This window comes from Malania oleifera, chromosome 1, assembly GCF_029873635.1.
Source record: "Malania oleifera isolate guangnan ecotype guangnan chromosome 1, ASM2987363v1, whole genome shotgun sequence".
In the NCBI taxonomy this organism is placed as follows: domain Eukaryota; kingdom Viridiplantae; phylum Streptophyta; class Magnoliopsida; order Santalales; family Ximeniaceae; genus Malania; species Malania oleifera.
The window spans coordinates 128761079-128785101 of NC_080417.1; the positions used below are offsets into that span (position 1 = coordinate 128761079).

The window sequence follows — 24023 nt, forward strand, 5'->3', positions numbered from 1 at the left end:
CTTTGATCCTATGTTAGTATAATTGATGGACTGAATTGGTTATAGATACATTTCGGTATGGCGGCAAAGTTGAACTCATTTGGTTATTTTTGCAATACATAATTATGAGGTTACACATATAGCCCAAGTGGGAGATTGTTGGATCAAAATTCAATTATGGGCATATATGTGAAACAATTATGTGTTGTGGACTGTCTAATAAGGAAATACCCTATTTAAAAGTGATCGGTTATTTTGGATTATAATGAGCTTTAATGAATCCGAAACGGTTGTAAACCTTTAATGTGTAGATACTTTAATGGTTATTTTTCTTTTTTGCTTATGATAAGCAAAAACGAAAATACACATATATGGCCAACGGTTATATGTATAGTGGTTATAGTCCTCGGATCACATAGACGGTTTTGAATTTCTTTTTTGTCATCCCATCACCAAAAGATAATACAGAGAACGCAAAAGGAATTTTCTGGACATTAGATGTTGATTTGGAAGGCCATCCGCACGACTCGACACATCTTAGAACGCTATGGATTCAGGTACACTTCCACAATTAGTTTAATATTTTTGATGATTTGACATAACTGATTCTGGCATGATGATGGTTCTCATCAATTAAAGAAATACTCTTTAAGTTCTTAAACTAGATTCTTTACCTAGTTATCTATTTTGTTTGTATTGTTTAGAAAGGAATGTCGTGCTATTATTATATTTGCACTATTATTATATTTGCATTGTTAAAGGAAGATTTTAGGTCTACTCACTTGGTTGGTAGTACCAAATTCTACTTTTTGTATAACGAACGTTCATATTACTTTTCTTGAGATTCATTTATTAGGATTCCACCCTCTATATTCAAACATTTTTTCTGGTGTTTCTTAATAATTTTGAGAAACTTAACCTACATGTAAAGTCAAACAAACCAAAGTAATATGAACTTGGTAGTGCATCAATGAACTTCACCAAATTTAGCCATAAATTATAATTGAAAGTTTATAAGAATTAGTTTAAATTAAAAAAAAAAAAAGGCAAAATACATCTGATTTTTCTAAAGTTATCAAGAAAAATGTGAACCCATTTTGACATTTGAAGAATTATCCTGGCCACCCTCTTATGTTTTATTTTTGCCATATTTACCCTTATGTTTTATTTGTGGTACTAACCTCTTTTCTTCTCTTAAAATTTTAAAAATCTCATAAAACTCTACATTTTAGGGAAAAAAACATGGGGTGTCAAAAATTGCACAATCTTTTTTTGATATTTCATTTTTGAGACATTTATATTCTATCTTTTGTACTTAATTATAAGAAGAGATCTGCATCTTTATTTATTTATATATTTATTTATTTATCAAATTTCAAGTAAGGTCTATAAAATTTTTGAAATTTTGAGGGAAATTTTTGACATTTCGAGGGAGGTTTGTCTGTCTCTCAAGTATAACTAGAGGTTCAAATCTTTTTGACAAATTTCAAACAAGGTTTATAAAATTTTTGAAATTTTATTTATGCTGGTATTGAGTATACGAAAAGGCTCTAATCTTTTTTGTCAAATTTTAATGAAGGTTTATAAAATTTTTAAAATTTTAAGAGAAATTTGTGAAATTTTAAATATTTCAAAGGAGATTCGTATCCTTCCCCCATGCCTCATGGGAGGAGTGTCTTTTATCCAAATTAAGATGAAAAAGATTTGTTAATCTTAAAAATTTTGCTTCTTCAACACATATGTGTTAATGTGTTCAAGGGAAGCCTATGTATGTTTGCTAACCTAACATATTTTACTTTAAAAAGGGAACAACTTTTTTTTTTGAATCTTAAGGAAGACCAATGAATTATAATTGTTTGGAGATCGATCTTCTTCTAATTGCAAAAGCAAATTGGGTTTAGTATAAACCTATCTTTTTAAGTGTTAGCTTATTATGTAAAACATAAGTTCAAAAAGAATTAAAAGAAGCACATTAAACTGTAATAATTAAGAAAATGCGAAAAATTAAATTCATGAGAAAAAAAAAATCATTGCTGACAAGTAGTAGAACATTTTTAATCGTGTAATTGCTGATAGATCTACATACATCCAATTGAGGGTTACGTAAAATTTACTTAATACATCTTTATACACACACACACACACACACACACACACACACACACACACACATATATATATATATATATATATATAATTTTTCTATATTTAGAGATGACTTGGATTTGAATGAGATGTAATATAAAAATATATTGATCTATGTCCAAATTTATTTAAATTCAAATTCAAAATTCATACTTTCAAACACATAATGTTTGTGTAAGTAAATATTGATAAATGAAGTAGAATTGCCTAACATGATTCTCTAACACAATGCCTTGGTAGGTGAGAAATGGGATGGTCAAGATTGTACTCCTTCAAACAAGGAAATAAAAGTTTATTCAATGGTATTGAAAATTTTGAGTTGACCAAATCACAACTCCAAAGAATGAAATCCATCAAATACATTTGCAAAATGTTTCTATTAGTTTTAAAATTTTGTAGTGAAAATATTTCATTCAATAATTTTGATTTAAAATATATATAGTCTATAGATATCATTTTTATTTTACTTACTCTATTATTGTAGCTAACTTAGATAGAAAATCTATAATAACAAATGCTTTTGAAAATTCAATCTTATAAAAATTATTGATTTGAAAAAGTTACCAAAATTTAAAACATAAAATTTACAAAGAAAAAAATTGACTCTTAATTTGCTAGGTTAAATATGGACAAGACCCAAAAAATGAAACTAAATGGGTGGAATGTCTACATTATGTAAGTTGAAAAACTAAATTGAGGTATAAAAATAAAATGGTTTGATTTTGAAAAAAAAAAGTATTATGTTATGAAAAATTATACTATAAGGGTGACTCTTAAGACTTAGTATTCAATAGGTATAATTAATTTGATATTTTAACTAAATTAAATAAAATTGTACTTAGCACGAAGTCAAACATTTAATCAATAGTCAATTAATTTGATTATCTTAATTTAATCAAAGTTCTTGTAGAATAAATTGAAAATGGGACAATTGGGGCTTTATAAAATTGTAATTGCTTTTTTTGTAATCTCGTATTTGTCAGGATCGGAGGAGCCCATAGGTGAGCTTGATACACATGGATAAACCCTAATTTGACCCAAAAGCTTAAGCCTATTAGGTCTTGGGTCTAACCATGTATATAAGCACCCATCATTCACTATAATTTTTCAATGTGGGATAAGCTCATAAGTGGAATTCTCAACAATCTTCCCCTCCCTTGTGAGTTCCAACAGCTCTCCCTTGAACGAAAATCGTCTTCCTTTTGGGAGTAAGCCCAATTTTCCAACAGCTACTCAAGTGAGCCTTATCACTCGCGCCTTATGTGCTTCAAATTGCATTCCACTTACCTCCAAACCAATCCTACCTCTCACGTCTTGATCCTATTCGGATCCATTCGCAGCCTAGATAATCCTTATTAGCCTCAGCCACACACTTGGTCCTCCAACTGTTAGCACGTCAGGAAAATTAGTTTCACGTCTTGACTTTTACAATGTCGCTCACCCAGAGTTACGAACCGTCAGCTTTGATACCACTTGTTAGTACTGGAGAAGTCCATAGGTGTGTTTGATACACATGAGTGAGCACCAACTTGACCCGAAAGCTTAAGCCTATTGGGTCTTGGACCCAACCATGTATATAAGCACTCATCATCCACTCTAATTTTTCAATGTGAGACAAGCTCACCAGTAAAATTCTCAACAGTGCTATGTTTGGACTAATTGAATCACTAAAGAAAGTCTCGACCCTCAAATTCATTATAGTCTAAAGTCCAGCAACATCTCCTCACGTTTTAGAAAATGACAATCCACTCCCTGAGTTTTTGAAATTACTACAAAACCTTTTAAATTTAATTAACATAAGCCTTCCAGTTGATTGTTAGTTAGCCGTTAATTTTAATAAAAAAATTAAACTTAATAAATGACAATGTTACCCTTTTGCTCAATTATGATAAGATAAATTTTAAAAAATGACATTTATTTAATAAGTTAAGTTGGAAAAGTTGATAAATTAATTACAATATATTCTAAAAATTAAACTTGTAAGTAACTTGAACACCTAACAATTAAATCGGCGCAATCAATTGACATAAGCATGACAACGTAACTAAATTATTATTTTAAAAAATTAAAATTGTGAAAAATAAATAAATAATACAAATAATTTTGAAACAAATATTTAAATAATTATATTCTTAAAAAATATTTGCTACATATGAAAATTAAATGACTAAATATATCTTTGACAAATAAATATAGTTTTAAAAAATAGATCTGGGTAGACGCCTGGTTGAATTGTGACTTGCTTTTTGAGTTTGATTGAATATCATATTTAATAACATAACAAGCTGAATAAAATCAAGAAAAGTCAGGTGAATTATCTCAAACATTAGTTAACCAATTAATATAAAATTAAGATTTTTTTTTATCCATTTAGCATTAATATTTTACACACATAAAACAACATCCCATTTTATAATTTTAATTTATAAATAATAAATATTGAAATTTTATTTTATTTTTTCCTTTTTTTAACATATGTTTGATAAGTTCTTGAGTTTAAAGATATTGAACTATGTTTTATTTGTTTCATGATGTGTTTAGTCATTAAATTTTAATGGAAATTATATCTAATAAACATTTTGTAGGACTATAATTACTAGGTATTTTTATGATTTATTATTAATTTTTATTTTTTATATACATATTTTAAAATAATTTAAATAATAATGTTTTTTTTCATTATGATGATATCAATTGGTTGATCTAAAGTGATTGGATTGGATAAATTAATTAATGTAAGAATCAATTAGATTTTCGAGTCATTTAGTTAGTTTGCAAAATATTATGTTGATTAATTTTTTAAATTTAATTTATTAAATAGGTATCATTTTAAAAATATTATTTTATTATGACAAAAATTAAAATTTTTTTTCTCACATATACATAACCATTGGCTAACGGTCAACTGATGAAAGATTTATTTTGTCAATAATATTAAATCTCGGGAGGTTTTTTGATAGTTTATGAAAATACAGAGAGTGAAATGTCATTTTTAAGAAACACAAAGAGGTATTATTGAATTTTACCTAATTTAAAAAAATTATATTAATTTATAAATTACAATATAGGTAAATTGAATCACACTTTTACTTAGAAATGACATCTTCTAAAGTGTCACCAAACAAAAATAAGCCAATAGTAGATCAAAAACCTAAGTCAAGTTTATATTTTGTTTTATCTTCTATAAAAATATTTTTCAGGGGACAATGACTAAAAATATTAATGTTTTTCTTAAAAAAAAATCAATCCCTAATTATTTAAATTTTAATTTCGAATAATGTTGAAATCTAAGTTGTTTTTTAAAATTATAACGTTTTGAATGAGAAAAAAAAATCATTTTTTTTTTTACAAAACTTCAATAACAAAATAAAATGCAAAAGTTCTAACATGAGGGAGGGCAAAAAAGTAAATAAAAATCTAGTCAACGTTCAACACCAAAATTTTTTAGTTGTCTTAATTGCTCGGACCCAGTCACCCCAACCTGAGAGCAGAAGCAACTAGAGTTACAGCGCTGTCAAACTGAAAAAATAACTGCTCGCCACCTCTGCCTGCCATTATCAGCTATAGCACAATCTGAACTTCTCATTGGTCCGTCTCCAAATCGATAACAGCTCCGTCACCCAATCAGTCCTTCCTTCAATCTCACTCGTCTCCTGTAATCCTCCCTACTCTCTCTCTCTCTCTCTCGCGTTCCTATCTCTTCACTTTCTCTCTCTCTCTCTCTCTCTCTCTCTCCATGAGAGCAGAGAGCGGACGATGTCGCTGAGAAGATCGCTGTTTCGGAGCCGAACCAGCCGGTCCTTCTTCCTCTCGAAGTCGTTGAAGGAATTCAAGGCCCTTGAAGTTGCGGACGCCGGATCCGTGCCGAGAATTGGTGTCGGGAGCGACGACGAAGACGTTGACGGCGATGGCGACGCCGCGCGCGGTGGCTCTTGGTCCACTATGCTCCCGGAGCTTCTGGGAGAGATCATACAGCGAGTGGAGTCGAGTGAGGATCGGTGGCCGCTTCGCAGAAACGTCGTGGCTTGCGCCTGCGTGTGCAAGCGGTGGAGAGACATCACTAGGGAGATCGTTAGGTCCCCTCTGCACAGTGGCAAAATCACTTTCTCATCTTGCCTCAAACAGGTGTTTTAAATTTTAATATTCGTGATTCTTTTATTGGATTTTGTTAAATTGGGTTTTAAAATCTGGACCGGTAGTTAATTGGTCGCCCCAGATGGGTTTATTCTTGATTTTTTCTTTTGCGAAGTTTGTTAGAGGCTTTTTTTTTGGATCTTGTGAAATTAGGGGTTTGATTGATGTTCTTGGTTTTTGGATCTTTATTGTACTGTTTACATGATTTTGTAATTTTCCATGTCTTGGTTCAAAATGCGTCACTTAGTATAGGTGTTGGCAATATCAGCTTTAATTCTCACGTTATTCATTTTATCACATTATGGAAAATTTATCATCCTTCGGATGCCAAGACTACTGACGAGGGACGCTGAAATGAATGAAATTTTGAAACTGGGGAGAAGGTGCTAAGGTTTTCAATTTTGTGTTCCTTTAAGCAGACGAAGAAATTGAATGGAGACTTTGATTGCTCGGAGATATGTAATAAAAATTTTACGAACTATGATTCTAGTTCCTCTTTACTCCTGCATTCCCTTCACAATGACTTTTTTGAGGAAAGGAATACCAAGGAATTTTTTCCCTATATCAAATACTATTAAGAATGAAAATTTGTTTAATGTGATTAATTTTTTATTTAAAAAATCAAATGTTGATGATTTGTGAAGTCAATTTTTCATTGATTTGCTATTTATTTTATTCTAACTTTTCCATTGATTTGCTATTTATTTTATTTTTTTTCTTACTTCCCTTGATACTCTAAAACAAATGTGGATTCCTTAACATTTTCTTTCCTTTTCCTAATATTTTTCACAAAGTTAAGGTCAAATTTTCTAAAGCTAGAAACAACAACTCCTCCCTTTGCCTCAAATTTGGAATACAATTCAATGCAGTTAGTTTTAAGGGCAACAGAAGAAATTTCCTACGATACAACTTCTAGCTTTGGAAACATGGTACATAGAAACAGCCCAAGGTATCGTGCATATGGCAGCATGTGGGTTATTCCTCAAGGAAGAAAGCCAGTGCAACTCTACTTACCAGTCAGAAAAGCACAAGGAATAATTGAAGGCAATGGTGACCTTTTGATAAGGCTCTTTTGTGACCTCACATTCAAAGAAGAAGTTATTTCTGTCGTCCAAGGGATGATGGCAGAAAAGGCATAGAGTATAATTAATTCTTCCCTGCTGTGCAGCCTATCAAGAGTCTAAAGCCTATTTCAAATAGCAGGCTGGAAGACAAAAGCATGACTAGGAATGTTAGGCATAAACCAAAATGCATGGGACCAAGTAACTACAGGATGTTTATCGCTTTAAGTTCCCAAGAAGAATATTTAAAGTGAAGAACCCCGTAGGAGAAGGTTTCCAAACAACTGAATCCTAGTTGTAGGGACCTGCATTTTCCTTGTTAATTCAACAATTTTGGTAGATTTTTTGGAATTATTATTACTTTCAGTATATGAAAAATGAAGTTTTTAACTTTTTTTTGATGCTGTTGTTGGTTTGATGTTAAATGCAGCCAGGACCACGTGACTTTCCGCTTCAATGTCTTATAAAACGGGACAAGAAGAATGCAACATTTTACCTATATCTCGCTCTAAATACATGTAAGTAAAATGTTAGTAAAATGTGTTTTTCATGTTCTCCACATGGTTCATTTGCTATGCTAAAATTGTTTGAAATGAATCATATTTCAACATTTATGAAGTGAAATGATGTATTTGAGTGCTCTCTCTCCCTCCTCCTCCTCCTCTATCTCACTCACGGTTCTTAAAATTGCGATCCAGATTGTAGGATCATACGATTGTATGATTCTATTTTACTGTATAATCCTACTTTAGTAAAGTGATCCTGATCCTACATAGAATGATAAAATCTCAAATTAGTAAGATTGCAGTAGGATCATAGTAGCATAGTAGGATTCTTGTGGGATCGCAAGATCCAACTTTCTTTCATATTTTTAAAATCTTTACTAAAATATTTTTCACATAGGCTTGGTTTTTGTCCTGCACAACTTATACATGAAATGGACAACTTAGTAAGTGATTTGGTTTATTTTATGTTAACAATATTATGACTCGGAAATATGTATTTTTGTTCATTGGTGATTATTAAGTGGTGCAAACTTTAGACATTAAGAGTGAAGATAGATAAATAATTGATGCAGGACAGCATCGAGAGTCTGCTGCCAAGAGAGAATTTAAAAGAAATTGAGGAGAGTGGTGAAAGGGGGAGAGGGGGTGTGGGAAGAAGAAAAAGGAAGAAGAGAGGGGGAAGAAGGAGATACACTTTGGGGGAAAGAGCACACCTTGATCTCAATATAAATTCAACAATAACAGCCTCCTACATGTCTTTCACACACTATTTATAAGAAATCCTGGACATGAAATTACGCGTGTACCCTTAAAACTACATGAAATTACACCCCTCCCCCCCCTAAAATACACAAACATTACAATCTAGCCCTGAAATATACATCCCCTATGCTAATTAACTAAACAAAATAATCTATTAACTCAACCCAACAATTCCTTTATCCAATTCTTCTAAATTAGTCTCCAATGAGGGTTTCCTACGACCTGGCATCTTGTTTGACATCAAATCTCCTCTAGTTAGAAAAAATTCAGCCCTCAAATTCTGAAATGTTAAGAGGATCAGAATTAAAAAGTGAAAACTTGGACTCCTTGAAAGCTAGTGCTTGAGTGATGAAAGAATCCATGTTCCTCTGGCAGCACAACTGAATTGAATCAAGGATTGGCATAAATGAACACGTCGGGAATGACAAACTCAACAATAGGAGTGTTTGAAAGATTTTGGATGTCTTCAAACATATGCATTTCCTTGCTTGTTGTGTCTTGAAGTTGAATAACTTTGACATGATCCATAAAGTCAGATTCTTTGTCTTGGTTGGTTGGTAGAGTGGTGATGTAGGACAACATCAAGGATCTGCAACCAAGGGAGAATTTAGAAGAAATTGAAGAGAGAGGGGAGAGAGGGAGATACACTTTGTGGGGAAAAGAACACAGAATAATCTCAATCCAAATTCATCAATAACCTACTCCTACGTGGCTTTCACACATTATTTATAAGAAAGTCAATAACACAAGAAAATGCACATATACCCCTAAAACTACATGAAATTACAAACACATTCCTAAAATACACAAATATTACTAGCCCCTTAATACACAAAATCCTATACTAATTAAACGAAATGCTCAACAAACTATCAACTAAACCCAACAATCTTTGACCCAATTTTTCTGAATTATTCTCCAACAAGGGTTTACCCGTGGCTTGGCTTCTTATCCTACGTCAAGCGGGCTTCAAAATAATCTTCTTATCATTGTAGTGAAAGAGATGCATTTTTATGTCCTTGAGTTACACCCAAATCGTCCAACCAAGGAGTAGATGACCAATATTCTTGGTACGATATTACACTGAACATTATCAAAATAGTCACTTGATAGGAACCAAACATCTTTCACAAACTTGTAAAGTAGTTTTATCAATCCAAGGTATCTCATAGGCTTTGAGTGAGCTTGTAGATGGAGTTGCTTACAAGTGATCCCATTTTTATAGAAACCACATTCATGGGGCATCTTCTATCAATATGACTAAGTGAGGTTCCGGATGGAGTTGCTTATGAGTGACCCCATTTATAGAAACCACATTCATGGGCATCTTCCATCAATATAATTTTGTGAACATTTTCTCCACATGTTAAAAAGCTTGAAATTGTACCCAACGTTTGACAAATGGAAATCCTTTTTCCAATGAATTGTCACCATGTTGCTGGATCTATCTATGCATATATATACTGCAACTATATATCATCAGAAGTCCTTAACACAATTTGTCCACAATTCTGAATCTACTCATGTAAAATCATAGATATGACTCCTAGTTTTCAAGAAATGATAACTTTAATCTCAAGTAGCATGCAGAAATGAAATAAATTCACTTAGAAAATTCACAAAATGCAGCAATAACCTGATTCTTGATGCTGGCAGTGACAATTTCTAGCTTTTTGTTTCAAATTGTTACGCTTGTTTGCAGTATATCATGTCCGCATTCAAAATATGATGCTGCATATCAAAATATTATTGAAAAAAATCCAAACTCTCGCAGCTGGAGCAATTCCTTGTAAAGCTGGAGAATACAGGAGAGACTGGTTTGTGCATTGCTGGTGTGTGAGGCGCGTGCACTGCTGGCGAGGTCCTCCATTGTTGAAACTTATATTGTGCTACTAGATTGAGGGTGGTGAGTCCAGTAGTGGTGGTGATGTAAAGAGAAAATGCCAGGAAGTAAGTGATTTTGAAGGGTCAGCTGGGATATTTTCAGGTGGCACCTGGCGTGTGGGGCCACACTGCTTATCAGATGGAGGACAAAGTTTAGGGGCGGGGCTTTTTGGAAGTGTCTGTTTCGAATGATTGTGGTGGTGTTGCAAAACAACTCTTGGAAAGTAGTGCTCAAAGTTTGAGGGCATGATTTTAATTTGGTTTGAAGTAATAGGTTTTTTTTTAGGGCTGGTAATGGATGTAGGGCAGGGATAGAAAGTCAGAGAGAGAGAGAGAGAGAGAGATAGAGAGAGAGGTAAATAATGGAGGAGAAGATGGAAGAAGGGAGAAAAGAACAAAACAGCAAAAGATTTATAGACAGAACAGAGGGAAAAGAAAGAGAATAAAGGGAGAAAATTAGAAATCAGAGAGAGAGAGAGAGAGAGGGTTTTGGGAGAGAAATTAGAAATAAGCAGAGAAGGGAAGAGAAGGGGAAGGGGAACAAAGAAGAAGAAGAGGAAAGGATGCTACAGGGCGGCCGAGAACAGAACAATACTGAAGAGAAGGGGAGAAGGAGAAGAATGGAGAAAGGAGGAAGAAGAAGAATGATTGGAAGGAAAATGAGGGTCTGAAAATTGAAGAATGGAGATTGTGGTTGGGCTCTGTTACCAAATGAAATTGGAGATCAAGGATCTGCTCCCAAGGAAGAATTTGGAAGAGTTTGGGGAGAGGGGGGAAGGGGACAAGGAAGAAAGAAAAAGAGAGGGTGAAGATACACTTGGGGGGAAAGAGCGCATGTTAATCTCAATTCAAAATCAATAATAACCAACTCCCACATAGCTTTCACACACTTTATAAGAAAGCCTCTAACACAAGAAAATAACCCCAAAAACTACCTGAAATTACAGACACACCCCTAAAATACACAAATATTACAAACAAGCCCCCAAATACACATAATCCTGTACTAATTAAACTAAACACACAATTAACTATTAACTAAACCCAACAATTCCTTGACCCAATTCTTCTGAATTAGTCATCAACAAGGGTTTTCCCATGGTCTGGCTTTTTGTCCTACATCAATAATACATTGATGCATTAAACAATATATTGATAATGATAGTGATAATTTTAATGATGGCCTTGATTAAGTCAATGATAATAGTTTTAGTGATACTAATGAGATCACTGGTGGCTCAGATGCTAACATTTAAGACAGAAGCTGGCCTGTGCTTTTGTTTGCTAAGACTTTTTTTTTAAGAAGAAAAGTGGATGTTCATGTTGTATAGTTGTTTGTTGACTTATTCATGTTAAAAATTATGCTCTTGGTTCTTTATTTGTTAGTATGCCATTTTCGTTATAAGTTGGTTTGATTAAGTTAGGAATGCAACAATTTAAACATTTTTTTTTTTTTAGAAAAAAAAAAGGTAATAAGAGGGCACTGCCGTGCATATACCAAATGTGCGGTCTTGGGCCTAATTCCAGTGAGGTATTGTCCGCTTTGGACTGCTTGCCTCACATTTTTGTCCTGTAAAAGGCGCCTCACATAGTTGGAGCCTGGACCATCCTTATAAGCACAAGATTTCCCTAGTACTTATCCAATGTGGGACTGTGGCATGATAGTTTTTGAGTCTTCATCACTTATTAGCCATTTTTGTTGTTTTATTTCATAAAAAATTATGAAAAACAACTTATGGATGCATTTTTTCATATTTATTTACATATTTAGTAGAATCTTACTATCTTTTATCCAATTCTACGATCTGATCCTGCAAATCATCCAAATGATCCTCTGTATGATCCCGATTTTAACAGCCTTGATCTCACTAAATGGCATAATGAGAAAAACCTCTATTCTCTTCCCTTTCACATTGTAAATCTGGTACAATTCTCAAAAATCTCTACTATATATAAGAAGGATGAGTGTTGGGAAAAAAATTGACACCATTCCGTCTGTTTTTTTTTTCGTAACCAGCATAGTCCTCCTCTGTTTCACCTTTTGCCTTCATTGTCGCATGGGTTCTCCTAATTTACTTCAATTGTTGTGTCATCATCTCCCAACTATCAATGGACTTGTTGGTGATGGGCCGATGGCTTGTTAACTTTGTCATTTAATTTTTATAACTACCTATCATTCTTAAAGCAGTATAATTCTATTAGCATTCATATATACTGTGGTTGATTTGTCATTTGTTCCATATATTGTTTTCTGATTGTTTCTCCAATAGCGAGAGCTGCCCCACCTTATGTGTGCCCAATATCTATATATAACTTTTATTTCAGTTTTAATTTTTTTTTTTGTAACCTTAATAATTGTTTTCTTTGTTGTCATACTTCATATATGATTTTATGCTCCTTCAGGTTTGTCAAGAGGTTTCTTGTTTTCTTGAGGCTGTATCTTTCTTCCCTTTCTTGTATGGCTCACATTTTCCAATGCAGCTTGTCCTTTTACTATAAAAGAAAAAAATGATTGTTTTGCTTCATAATCAAGAGATTCAAATTTGGTCCTTTGATTGCTGGTTTAGTTATGGAGTAGCCGGAGGATATTAAAAAAAAAAAATGGAGAAGACTAAAACATTTGAAATTTTGTTCTCTTGGCTTTTTCTTCTGAAGAAAAAAAATGTATATTGAATTAAGTTTTTTGGGCTCTTGATTCCCTAATTATTGGTACAATATTTGGGCTGCTGCTGCTACAAAAGCCCCATTGTCTGGGTCAAATGAAAATTTTATTTTTGGTGGTCAGTGGAATGGTCAATTGAAATTACGATTGATATTAGTACGACTAAACGAAGAAAAAAATTGTAGTTCCATAAAACAATGCTACTCATTTGAGTTAGTATTGAAATTCATTACAGATGATCTCAGAATGCTGCCACATAGAATCAGCATCACTAATAATTGAATCCCGTAAAACAATTCTGAATGTTGTTGAGGTTTTCATTCTCATAAGCAAGGGTTTGAACCCGTCCATACTTAAACTTGTGCCAGAATTTCAATTGAAAATAATGCAGTTAGTAATTACTGATACAGAATTTTGGAGTTTTAGAAGTTCTTATATATAAAAAGGTGTTCTTTCGGGTACAAAGTTAAGGGAATTAATCACTTATATCAAAATTTTTTGACAATTGTCAAATTACTTGAGAATCAATATTTAGATGCCACCCATTTACAAAAAAGACAACAAAAAATACAAGTAACAATCCTCGCTTTAGGGTGTCACGGAAATCAAGGATTACATTAATATCCCTCCAAACCAGCCCAATATGCCAATTAGAAATCATAGTTATCCAATGATCCTTGACAACATGAAGGGGGGAAATCGATCCTTCAAAAGCCTTCTTGTTCCTTTCCCTCCACACTGCCCAAAAAATGGCAAAGGGGATGAGGGAAAAAGCCTTCCTTTTATCCTTGCTGTAGTGGATCCCTTTCCAAGCTCATAACTAGCCCTCCACCATTCCTTCTATCTTTACATTTTCTTCCTCGATTGTGGTGCTTCCTTCGCACCACCAATAAGGAGCGATACCTTCTGGAAATCGTCAAACATCTTGATATACTTAAACATGTCAGTGCCCTATATTGCTGGCCAGTAAATCACAGGAGCAGAGTGTGCTTGTTGGCGAGGTTCCACTTGAAAAGACCCTTTTAGGTGCCTGTTGATGAGCAGAATGTCACCGGTGGGATGAGCGAGCATGTGCCCTCCCTCTCCCTCATGGTGTCTTGGTTGGTGACCGCATTCTGCCGCAGCTCTGAAGCGCTCACAAGAAGATGCCACCCCCCTTGCCCCCAACACACACACGCACACACACACACACAATGTTCTCGAATTGTTATATTATTGTTATTATTAATAATAAAAAAATCAAAAAAGAAAATAAAAAAGAGAGGCATCAATGGGTCCCAGAGCTGCCATGTAAGCAATTCTAGAAAGGCATTTTCCTTAGATGGGATGATGGACATTGAAGTTCACTGACCTAATTGAAACAATTGAAAGTTGAGTGACCTTAAGTGACCATTGATGGTATTTGTCCACATAAAAATGCAACCATTAGTTTTCAATTTGTGTGCAAAGGAAAATTATTATTATTTTTTCTATTACTCAGCTAAGCCTAAAAATCACAATTAAAATTTTTTTTTTCCAAACATGGAAAGTCAGAAACTGTAGGGTAGAGCAAAATGATTCGGATCCTCTTTTTAATTTTCTGCAGCTGTGATATTCCAATTTCTATAAATTCCCTTGAGTGTTTGACATGGATAGAGATAGGGAAATAATGTGATTAATTAATTGTTAAAATTTTTACTATTCAGAAATAATATATGAAATCAGGTTAAGTCATTGGAACAAAATTTGTAACGGCAATTAATTAAAATGGGTCTAAGATGCTCAATTATTTTGATCCTTCTTTCTAATCTACTTTATCCAGCTTACAGGATATGCAATTCATTAAATTGTGTAACTTATATTTATAAGATAATAAATCAAGCATGGCTGGAAATATGAATAATTACCTCAGCAGTGGTGCAAGTGGCATTGTGTACTTGTATTTAACCTCAATTTTATAAAATGATTGAAGAATGAATACCATGAAAAAATTAAACAAAGGTTCGAAATCAGCTTGTGTTTCCACCTACTATGAATGAACAATAACATTATGAAGCACCTTCACAATTCTTGTTGTTCTGGTCCTTTTTTGGGATGTGACAGCTTGAGAAAGGAGGCTAACATTCTGCAGCTGAGGTTGGATTTTCTCTCAAAATTATTTAGCTATTGTTGGTACTTTTACAGTCCATTTGTTGGAGAGAAGTGAAAAAGAAACTTATAAGGGAGAAGAAAAGAGAAGATTAACTTGACATTGTTTGGTTTAATATGAGAGAAAGTGCAGACTCACACGAGGAAAGAAAACAAAAGTTAATTGTCATTTATGAGAATACCTACCACAGGACTTATTTTAGAAATATCTAAAGGTGTTTTAGCCGTTTTGAGTAGTTTCCCTCCATTTCTATCCAATTTGGAGGAGAGGAAAAAGTCTCATTTTCATATATATATTTTTTCTTTCAACTTCTCTTGACATTTTTCTCTTTTCACCATTTTATGTGAACCAATCAAGAGAAGTGGGAGAAATTCTTTTCTTTTCTCCTCTTCTCTCCACTTCTCTTCATTCAAACAGATTGATAGTGGTTCTATGTGTTTTTGTACCTTGTATTTCTTGTACACCTGTCTTTTGTGTATCTATAAATTGGGTTTTCTTCATTATAACATGTCATAATTAATGTTTATTTTTATTTATCTGGTGATGACAATGATGTCATGTTGTTTAGTGTCATTTACTTTATTAAATTATTTAATAATAAAGGAGGATACATGCCCGCACACACAAAAGAAAACACCATGGGACTGTTATTCTGTTTTCTTTTAGTAATAAATTAAGGAGTAACATATTCTACAGATGTTGGGCCAAATTTTAACACCTATGCTTGTATATATATTTATTTATTTATTTTCCTTTTCCTTGTTTTATTTTATTTTATTTTTTTGGGGGGCCCGGGGGGGGGGGGGGTGGGGGGTTGTAGGGAGGGGGAGGGGGAATATGCTTTGTCAATGTCAAGGCCTGATACACATTATTGACCCACAACCTAACAGCTTAAGCTTTTAGGTAAACTGGTTGTCTAACATGGTACCAAAGCTGGTTATTAGGAGATCCTGGTTATAGTCTCGTTACCTGCATTTATTGTGTGGTGTTTAAAAAGTTAATAGTATTCCCTGTAATAGGTGTTGTTTATTGTGTGTTTATCTCCCCACATGCTGTCAGGGTGCACATGCAGGGGAGTGTTAAGGCTTGATATACATTATTGGCCCACAACCTAACAACTTAAGCTTTTAGGGAAAGTGGTTGTCTAACAGTCAACTTGCTTGAAGTTTCTTTTAGTTGGACTTCAATGCATAGCAATAGGTCCTCAGTAGATCCATTATTTTCCAAAATTAGGAATTTTTTTTCTGTAATGTCAGAGAATCTGATTGTGCCATCCCCTAAAATATATCAAATCTTTATAAGAGAATCTCATGTTTGTCAAGGATTTTTTCTTTTCTTTTCTTTTTATTTTCTCTCTTTTTTTGCTAGAAAAGACTCTGGATGGAGACATTAGGAGATCACATATCTGCCTAGCTGAATAGAGGTGCTGAAGGAGGATATAAGATTCATAGGCACCCTGCCCTCGAAAAGCCTAGGTGGACGTGCCTTTGATCTCATACTATAGTGGAAAATATATTTACTAAAAAGGACTAAAGGAGGTACTTGGATTCATCTTGAAGGGTTCTTATCTACGTAAAGCACAGAACTGATAGAAAGTTGTTCATTTCATTCCCGTTAGTCACCGAATCTGGTCAGATTAATTCAGTGTCCCATTAACATCTTAACAACTTCACTATCTTTTAAATTAGATACTTCGCGAACACTTCTTTGATGCTTTAATCCGATGCATTTTGGACACATGAATGACAAAACAAGTCGAGTGACAACCTGGTCCTGTCCTTATCTTGTTCACAGCTATACAGTTATTATCTTGTTCACAGCTATATGGTTAAGTGCTGTACCCTTTTTTATAAAATTGTCAGTAAGATTTGAATCCTGGATCTCTTTTACTGTATTTTGTGATTTGGGGATTTTTGGTCTGACAATTTTAGTCATTTTTAATAATTCTAAGTTGGAAACTTGCTTGATCTGCTGATGTTGGATGGTATTTGGTGATCCACCATCCATTCTTCAATTTTGAAATATATTGATAGATTTCAATAGGAAATAATGCGGAAGTTGTTTGCTCCCAATATTTGGTGATCCACTTTGCTTGTGTTGGTCATAGTTGGGATTGCTTAAATGACTTGAATGGTAGTTTTTACCAAGTACAATTCCATCTGAACAGAATTCCCCCTCCTTATTCCTTTTGCATGCACATAGTTGTCTCAATGTCACCTCTCTTTCCCCTGCCTGTTTCTGTGAGCACATGATGAGTGCACTTGTGATTTGATCTTTTACAGTGAAGCTATTGGAAGAACAATATACAGGCCTTCCAAGTTTTTACCTGGTCTCTCTTAAGTTGAATAGCTGGAGGTGTAGTTAGCAGTTGTGAAAAAGATTTATTGAACAAAGTATTTTTTTTTAGGGGATAGATAAAATATTTATCTATTAATAAGAAAGCAAGAAATACGGGTCAAATTTTAAAGTTATACTTTTTGCTTTTGTGCTGAGAATATGCTCCATTAAATCTGATATGAATTTGCACTCCATATACAGAATCCAACCCCCCGCCCCATCCCCAAAATAAATAAATAAATAGACATGTGAATTGCAGCTACCATTATTTGGGGTTGGCATGGCTTGAATTATCTTAACAGGTTAACCTTTGGCATGGTTGCAGCTTCATTTTCTGACACGGGAAAGTTTCTATTGGCTGCACGAAGATATAGGCATGGTGCACACATAGAGTATGTAATTTCCCTCGATGCAGATGATCTGTCTCAAGGAAGTAATGCTTATGTTGGAAAGTTAAGGTAAGTCATTTATTTGCAATAATTAAATTGAGATGGCTTCAGAATCTGATGCTTCTTGTCATATTCTCACATCCCTTATTAATTTAAAGAATTTCCATTTGTGAAACCTTTCGTTTGTTATTTGTATGCATTTTTATGCAAGCACATATTTAGGCTTTTGGGGCACAAATCTATTAGTTTTACTTATAGTTGTTGAATCACATATCATATATACATTTTTCAAGTTTTTGTTTTGTGTATCATGTTTTTTGAAAATTTTTTTGGTAAGATTTTTGTTTTTTTCCAAGTGTACTTACACTTGGAAAAATAATCTAATGTAGCAGCATTATCATGGAGTACAGTGTAACAAAATAAGCCATTTCATGGTTACTATAAAGCTTAAAGAGTTAAATGGGAGACAAAAGGACTATAGAAGTGTTTGACCGAAACATGGTTTTGTATTTCATTGCAGAATCATATACTAGTGTTGTCTAGTTTATCCAAATATTAAAAGAAACAAGCTATTGCCAACCAATTATCCACTTTAAAATGTTGATTTGCAATGTGGGTCGGTCACTTTCTAAGCTCTCCTTTTGCTACATAATTATATAATTAAGAAAAGAGATATAAATAAAGGTGATAGAATTCTTGAACTTACTTTTATTTGCCTAAATGACAATTTTCGCAAGCTCCTTAAATTCTACAAAGTTGTTTATGATAGACTCCCACTTTCAAGAACATGTATAAATTAAATGCATTAGTTATTTAGAAATGAACCTAATCTATGTGGTACTCAAAAAAGTTGCCACAAACACAACTATGGCCTCAACATCCAATATCATACATCTTTAAGCTCCCAGAATTAGCCTTTTGAAGTTCATTCCTGGGAAAAAAAGGGACAAAGCATTAGTAGCCATACAAATCAATTTGCTCCAAAATGAAGTTTTAACATAGTATTTCATTAGTTTTTTGACAACCGACAACAACAACTATTGGCTTAGGGTTCATTTCTTCTGAAATGACCTCTACTTCATGTGCCTTGTGTATGGCATGGTTCTATTTTGCTGCCATATGTTGTAGTCTCTGTTGCATGAATGTCTTTTAAATTGCTGTATGCATGTTTCTTAGTGAAAATGCTGCTACATCCTGATAATCTTTAATCTTATTTTGCATCTCACATGTGAAGATATAGATGCGACAAAAAGCCCAATTGATGAGGTACTTAAGAAAGCCTACAGTGCACTGGAGTTGGGAGTTTTCCTCTCTTCAATGGGCATGCCTATCTTTTACTTGCCCAATGAAAATCGTATTAGACATCTATGTCACGCTTCTAACACAGTGTTTCACATATTATGAAGTGTCTGTGTAGCAATCTCTTTTATGCAAGATAGTTATAGGATATGAAAGGAGAAATCAAGAAACAAGATACATATTTCCTCCATAATTCTGTTTTTGTTCTCATGTAATCCCCTCATTTGCAGCTCTGATTTCCTTGGCACCAACTTCACAATCTATGACAGCCAGCCACCACATAGTGGTGCAAAGCCTTCTAGCAGTAGAGCTAGCCGCCGCTTTGCAAGCAAGCAGATAAGCCCTCAAGTTTCAGCTGGCAACTTTGAGGTTGGACAGGTCTCTTACAAGTTCAACCTCTTGAAATCCAGAGGTCCGAGGAGAATGATTTGCTCACTGAAGTGCTCACCTCCAAGAGAATCAACCAGTGCCAAAATATTGGACTGCAAGAAGCAGAAATCAGAAACTGATACTTCTGCATGCACAGTTTTGAGGAACAAAGCTCCGAGGTGGCACGAGCAATTGCAGTGCTGGTGCTTAAATTTCCATGGTCGGGTCACTGTAGCATCAGTAAAGAACTTTCAACTGGTTGCAACATTGGACCAAAGCCAGCCAGGAGGAAAAGGAGACGAGGAAACAGTGCTCCTACAGTTTGGCAAGGTTGGAGATGATACCTTCACCATGGATTATAGGCAGCCCTTGTCGGCCTTCCAGGCATTTGCAATCTGTCTCACTAGCTTCGGCACAAAACTGGCCTGTGAGTAAAATATATTCTGCTGCTATCTGCCTGTCTGTGTATCCAAGAGACAGAAGCTCCTGGATAATGTTTTAAGATAAGGTCTTCATTTGTCTTTTCCAGTTAATATATTTTCTGAACAGGTTTGATTTGATCAGGAAAGCATATGATGTACATGTTTCTATGTATGAATATGACTCGACTTTAGGTGAAATTATTCCTAGCATTGCTGGTCCCTGATTCCATTCCAAAGTAAAACATGTTGTATATGTATTTGGATACTTGTTCAAGTCAAATTACTAGTAGAAGAGAGTTCTAGGTGTTTGTATTGGACTATGACTCACCACTTAGGTCCTTGGAAACCTTGATGGCAGATCTTAGGGTATGGTTTTGGTTCATAGAATACATATTCTTAAGAATAAATTAATTATAATTGATTAGTTGCAATTACTTATACAAGTATTATGTCGTTATTATAAAACAAGTAATAATTTGAAACGTCCATAGCAAAAAATAGACAAGAAAATTTCATGAGAATGTCTATTTCCTTAATATTAAATGATGAATGATATAATGAGGAATATATAGGAAATTGTTATTTCGTAAATTAAAGATAATATTACTCATTTGATTTTGATAACATTTATCTCGGAAGTCTTATTTCAGGATTGAATTCCCTAGAATGTGTCAAATTAAAACAAAACTGATTATTCTTTAGCTGCACATCTCCCTCTCTCTCTCTCTCTCTCTCTCTCTCTCTCTCTCTCTCTCTCTCTCAATTTTTAAGAGTGTCTAATTTATATGAAAATGGGTGGATTTTATAATTGAATTGAATTTGTAGGTGGAGAGTAACAAGGAAAGAAAAACAAAAAAATGGAAAAGAGAGAATGGGTGAGTTTGCTGTCTTCAGTCCTCTTCAAGAAATTGGTTTAGAAAAAAGGTAATTGGCCAAATGAGCGCAGCAGCTTGCGCATTTCTAACATGGCGCAGCAGCTGAGGTCGTCAGAGAGTGAAAGAGCTAGAGGTAATTTCCAATATGATCAGAGAGTGACAGAGCTCAAGGTAAAGTGGGTTAAGTTATCATGAAAAAGACCTAAAAAATTGATACTCCCAACTCCCACGCTATGGCCTACGAGTGAGTTACCCCTCTTCACGCCAGTCCAATAAACATGTTATGCACAGATATTCTTGTTCCTTGTCTGATGTCTCCAAAGCACACGCTTGAGTTAATTGACTACTAGGATTAAATTAAATATACCATCGAAATCAATTCTAGATTTTTAACAAGAGATTCTTAGCTTGGTCCGATGCAAATTCAAAGGAATTCATTTCGTAAATATCAGTTATTAACAAACATTACGTACACTATAGGACTCTCTGCCCGTAATGACCCCAACTCGCCACATGGGTTCGGGATGCTACTTTAGTGATATCTATGTACCTGATGCCTTATTCGTCATTTATGAAACACATATATGCAACGGAAATAAAATACAATTGTATTATCTGAGTTTTTTATTTATCCATACTAATAAGAATATAATATATCTGTTGTTCTTTTGTAAATCTATATAAATAACTGAGAAATATTCCTGAAAATCTGTATGTCATGATTTAACTCTTCATGACAAGGTTGTGCGGTCCATAGGTTGGACTTAACTCTGGTTGGCCTACCAGGATAGGTCACTTGAATACTCTACCAATCCTCAGTCCGACGTTTACTGCAATCTTTCTAGAGGCATGGTACTGGTATCTACCTTGTCAAACTGGCCTCGTCAACCCAAAATACTGGAGAGACTGCAATCCCTCAATAGGCACGGTTGATCGAATCCACATACTATCTGAGATATGTGATTATACTCTGATATGAAAATAGCAACGGTACTGTATTCTACTGATTGAATCTATCTGAAATAATTCATCAGGGATCTGATACTGTATAATACTAGTATATATAATTATCTTATTGTTTCATCATGATTTCAAAATAACCATAATACTATAAATCTGATTTGAAATGCTAAAATATCTAACTGAAATAATTGTAATATCTAACTGAATAATTTGTAATATCTAACTGAATAATCTGTAATGTATGAGTGTTATGGTTTTGGAAATCATGGAATTCTGTAAATGTTGTAAAAATCTGTCTGTAAAATATTTGTAAAACATCTGTTTGTAAAATATTTGTCTATATATATATACTGTAATTTATAATTCTGTAAAATCCGTTACAACATATTTCTGTGTAAAAAATACTATAAATCATAGTATTCTGAAAGACTGCATAAATTCTGAATTGTCCTGATATTAACTCATGTCACACAACTAAATAAAAACTCTCTGTACTGAAATCTGTATTTTCTAATAATAAAGATAATTTGTACCCCATAAAGTATATCCCAAAAACACACATACATTACTGATAATATTTCTGAAATTTCTAGCATAGCATATTTCTCTTATCTTGTTTCCTGAACTACACCCGCAGGGATTCTGAAATTATACCCGTGACGCTCACCTGAACCTTGAATTCAATAATCTTAATTCAATCAATTTAATCTCAAATAAAATACTATTTTAAAATTTCCTAACTCCCTAGACAATTAAACTTTAAAAAATAACTAATTTGCTTAATTCCCTAAATCTCACTTTCACTTTGAAGTGGTGCTTAGGACTCCCAAATTAAAAATTTGTTTTACCCAAAATGACGACGATCGAGACTAGGACCCCGCGGTGGTGCCCGATCGTCGATTTAACTAAAGATTTAAGGAAAAATTAAGAAAATAGAGGGAATATACCTTTCCCTAGGAGTGGTGCAAGTACTCATTTGGATTAAGAATTTCATTTATAATAATTAATTCTAAAAATATGATAAAAAAATTATAAAAATTAAATGTTAATGATGTTGAGATTGAATTTTTATTTGTTGATTTTGTATTTTTTTGTACTTTTTTTTTTTTTACTTTTCTTAATAACCAAACATGAAAATGGGATTTTTGATATTTTTCTTATCTTTTCTTACCCTATGCTTGGATAGGTCTTGGATTTGAAGTTGTATTGAATTTGAATAATAAGTAATATAAAAGTATCAAAATTTGCCCACATCCATTTAAATCCAAATTCAAATTTCAAAATCTATACTCCTAAATATAGCAGTTTAATATTTTTCAAATTCTAAACATGGGTTAAATTTATAAGAATAATTCAAAAAATTATGAAAATAATTTTTTATTATTTGTGAAATTTTAGATAATTTTATAAGAAATGCTAATTCATCAAAATACCGATTGATTTAAGAGTTTTATTTTAAGTTTATATATATAAGACATTTTAACAACAATAAAGGGAAAATATGTAGTTTAAAATTTTAAGTTATAATGTGGGCATGTATACATCCGCACATTTTTAAATATATCATGTGCATTGCCTTGTATGTGAACAATTAATCTTGTGTAAAATATTTTTATAATTCTTAAAATAAAATTAAAAAAATATTTTTAAAATAAATCAAATAAAATATTTGTTAGCCCTAGTGGTTAAGGTTTTTCATTCAAACTTGTTTTGATAATGACAACCCATTAGTGATTCTTGAGCCAGCTAATATTTTCCTCAACTTCAGTTCAGATAAACAGGTGGATGCTAAAGCAAGCATAAAGTAATGAGCAAAAGCATACACAAGAAATACTCAGGCACAACCAACCAAAGACCTTATGATGTTCTATATGCATAATGGATTGTGTGTGAGGTAGGATATTCCTGTAACTCTTGTGGCATGATATTGGTAAGAATACTTAACAAGAGTTGAGCAAGTGCATTTGCATGTCAGTTCATAGGATATCTTTAACAAACTTAATAAGCCTTTAAATAGATTTTTACAAGATATCTCATACTTAAACAAACTTTTATAAGGATTAGTTTTTAACACATTTAGGGTTTCAATATCTCACAAACTTAATCCC

General features: G+C 33.4%; 1 protein-coding gene across 1 annotated transcript; it reads left to right on the forward strand.

Annotated features, from left to right (window-relative positions):
• The first annotated feature begins 5714 nt into the window (after positions 1 to 5714).
• Positions 5715 to 20275, forward strand: LOC131151326 (tubby-like F-box protein 7). The gene is made up of 4 exons (XM_058102574.1): positions 5715 to 6249; positions 7750 to 7837; positions 17924 to 18056; positions 19517 to 20275. Exons 1-4 carry the CDS (start codon positions 5881 to 5883, stop codon positions 20088 to 20090), a joined length of 1164 nt encoding a protein of 387 aa, XP_057958557.1. The 5' UTR covers positions 5715 to 5880; the 3' UTR covers positions 20091 to 20275.
• Positions 20276 to 24023: the final 3748 nt, after the last annotated feature.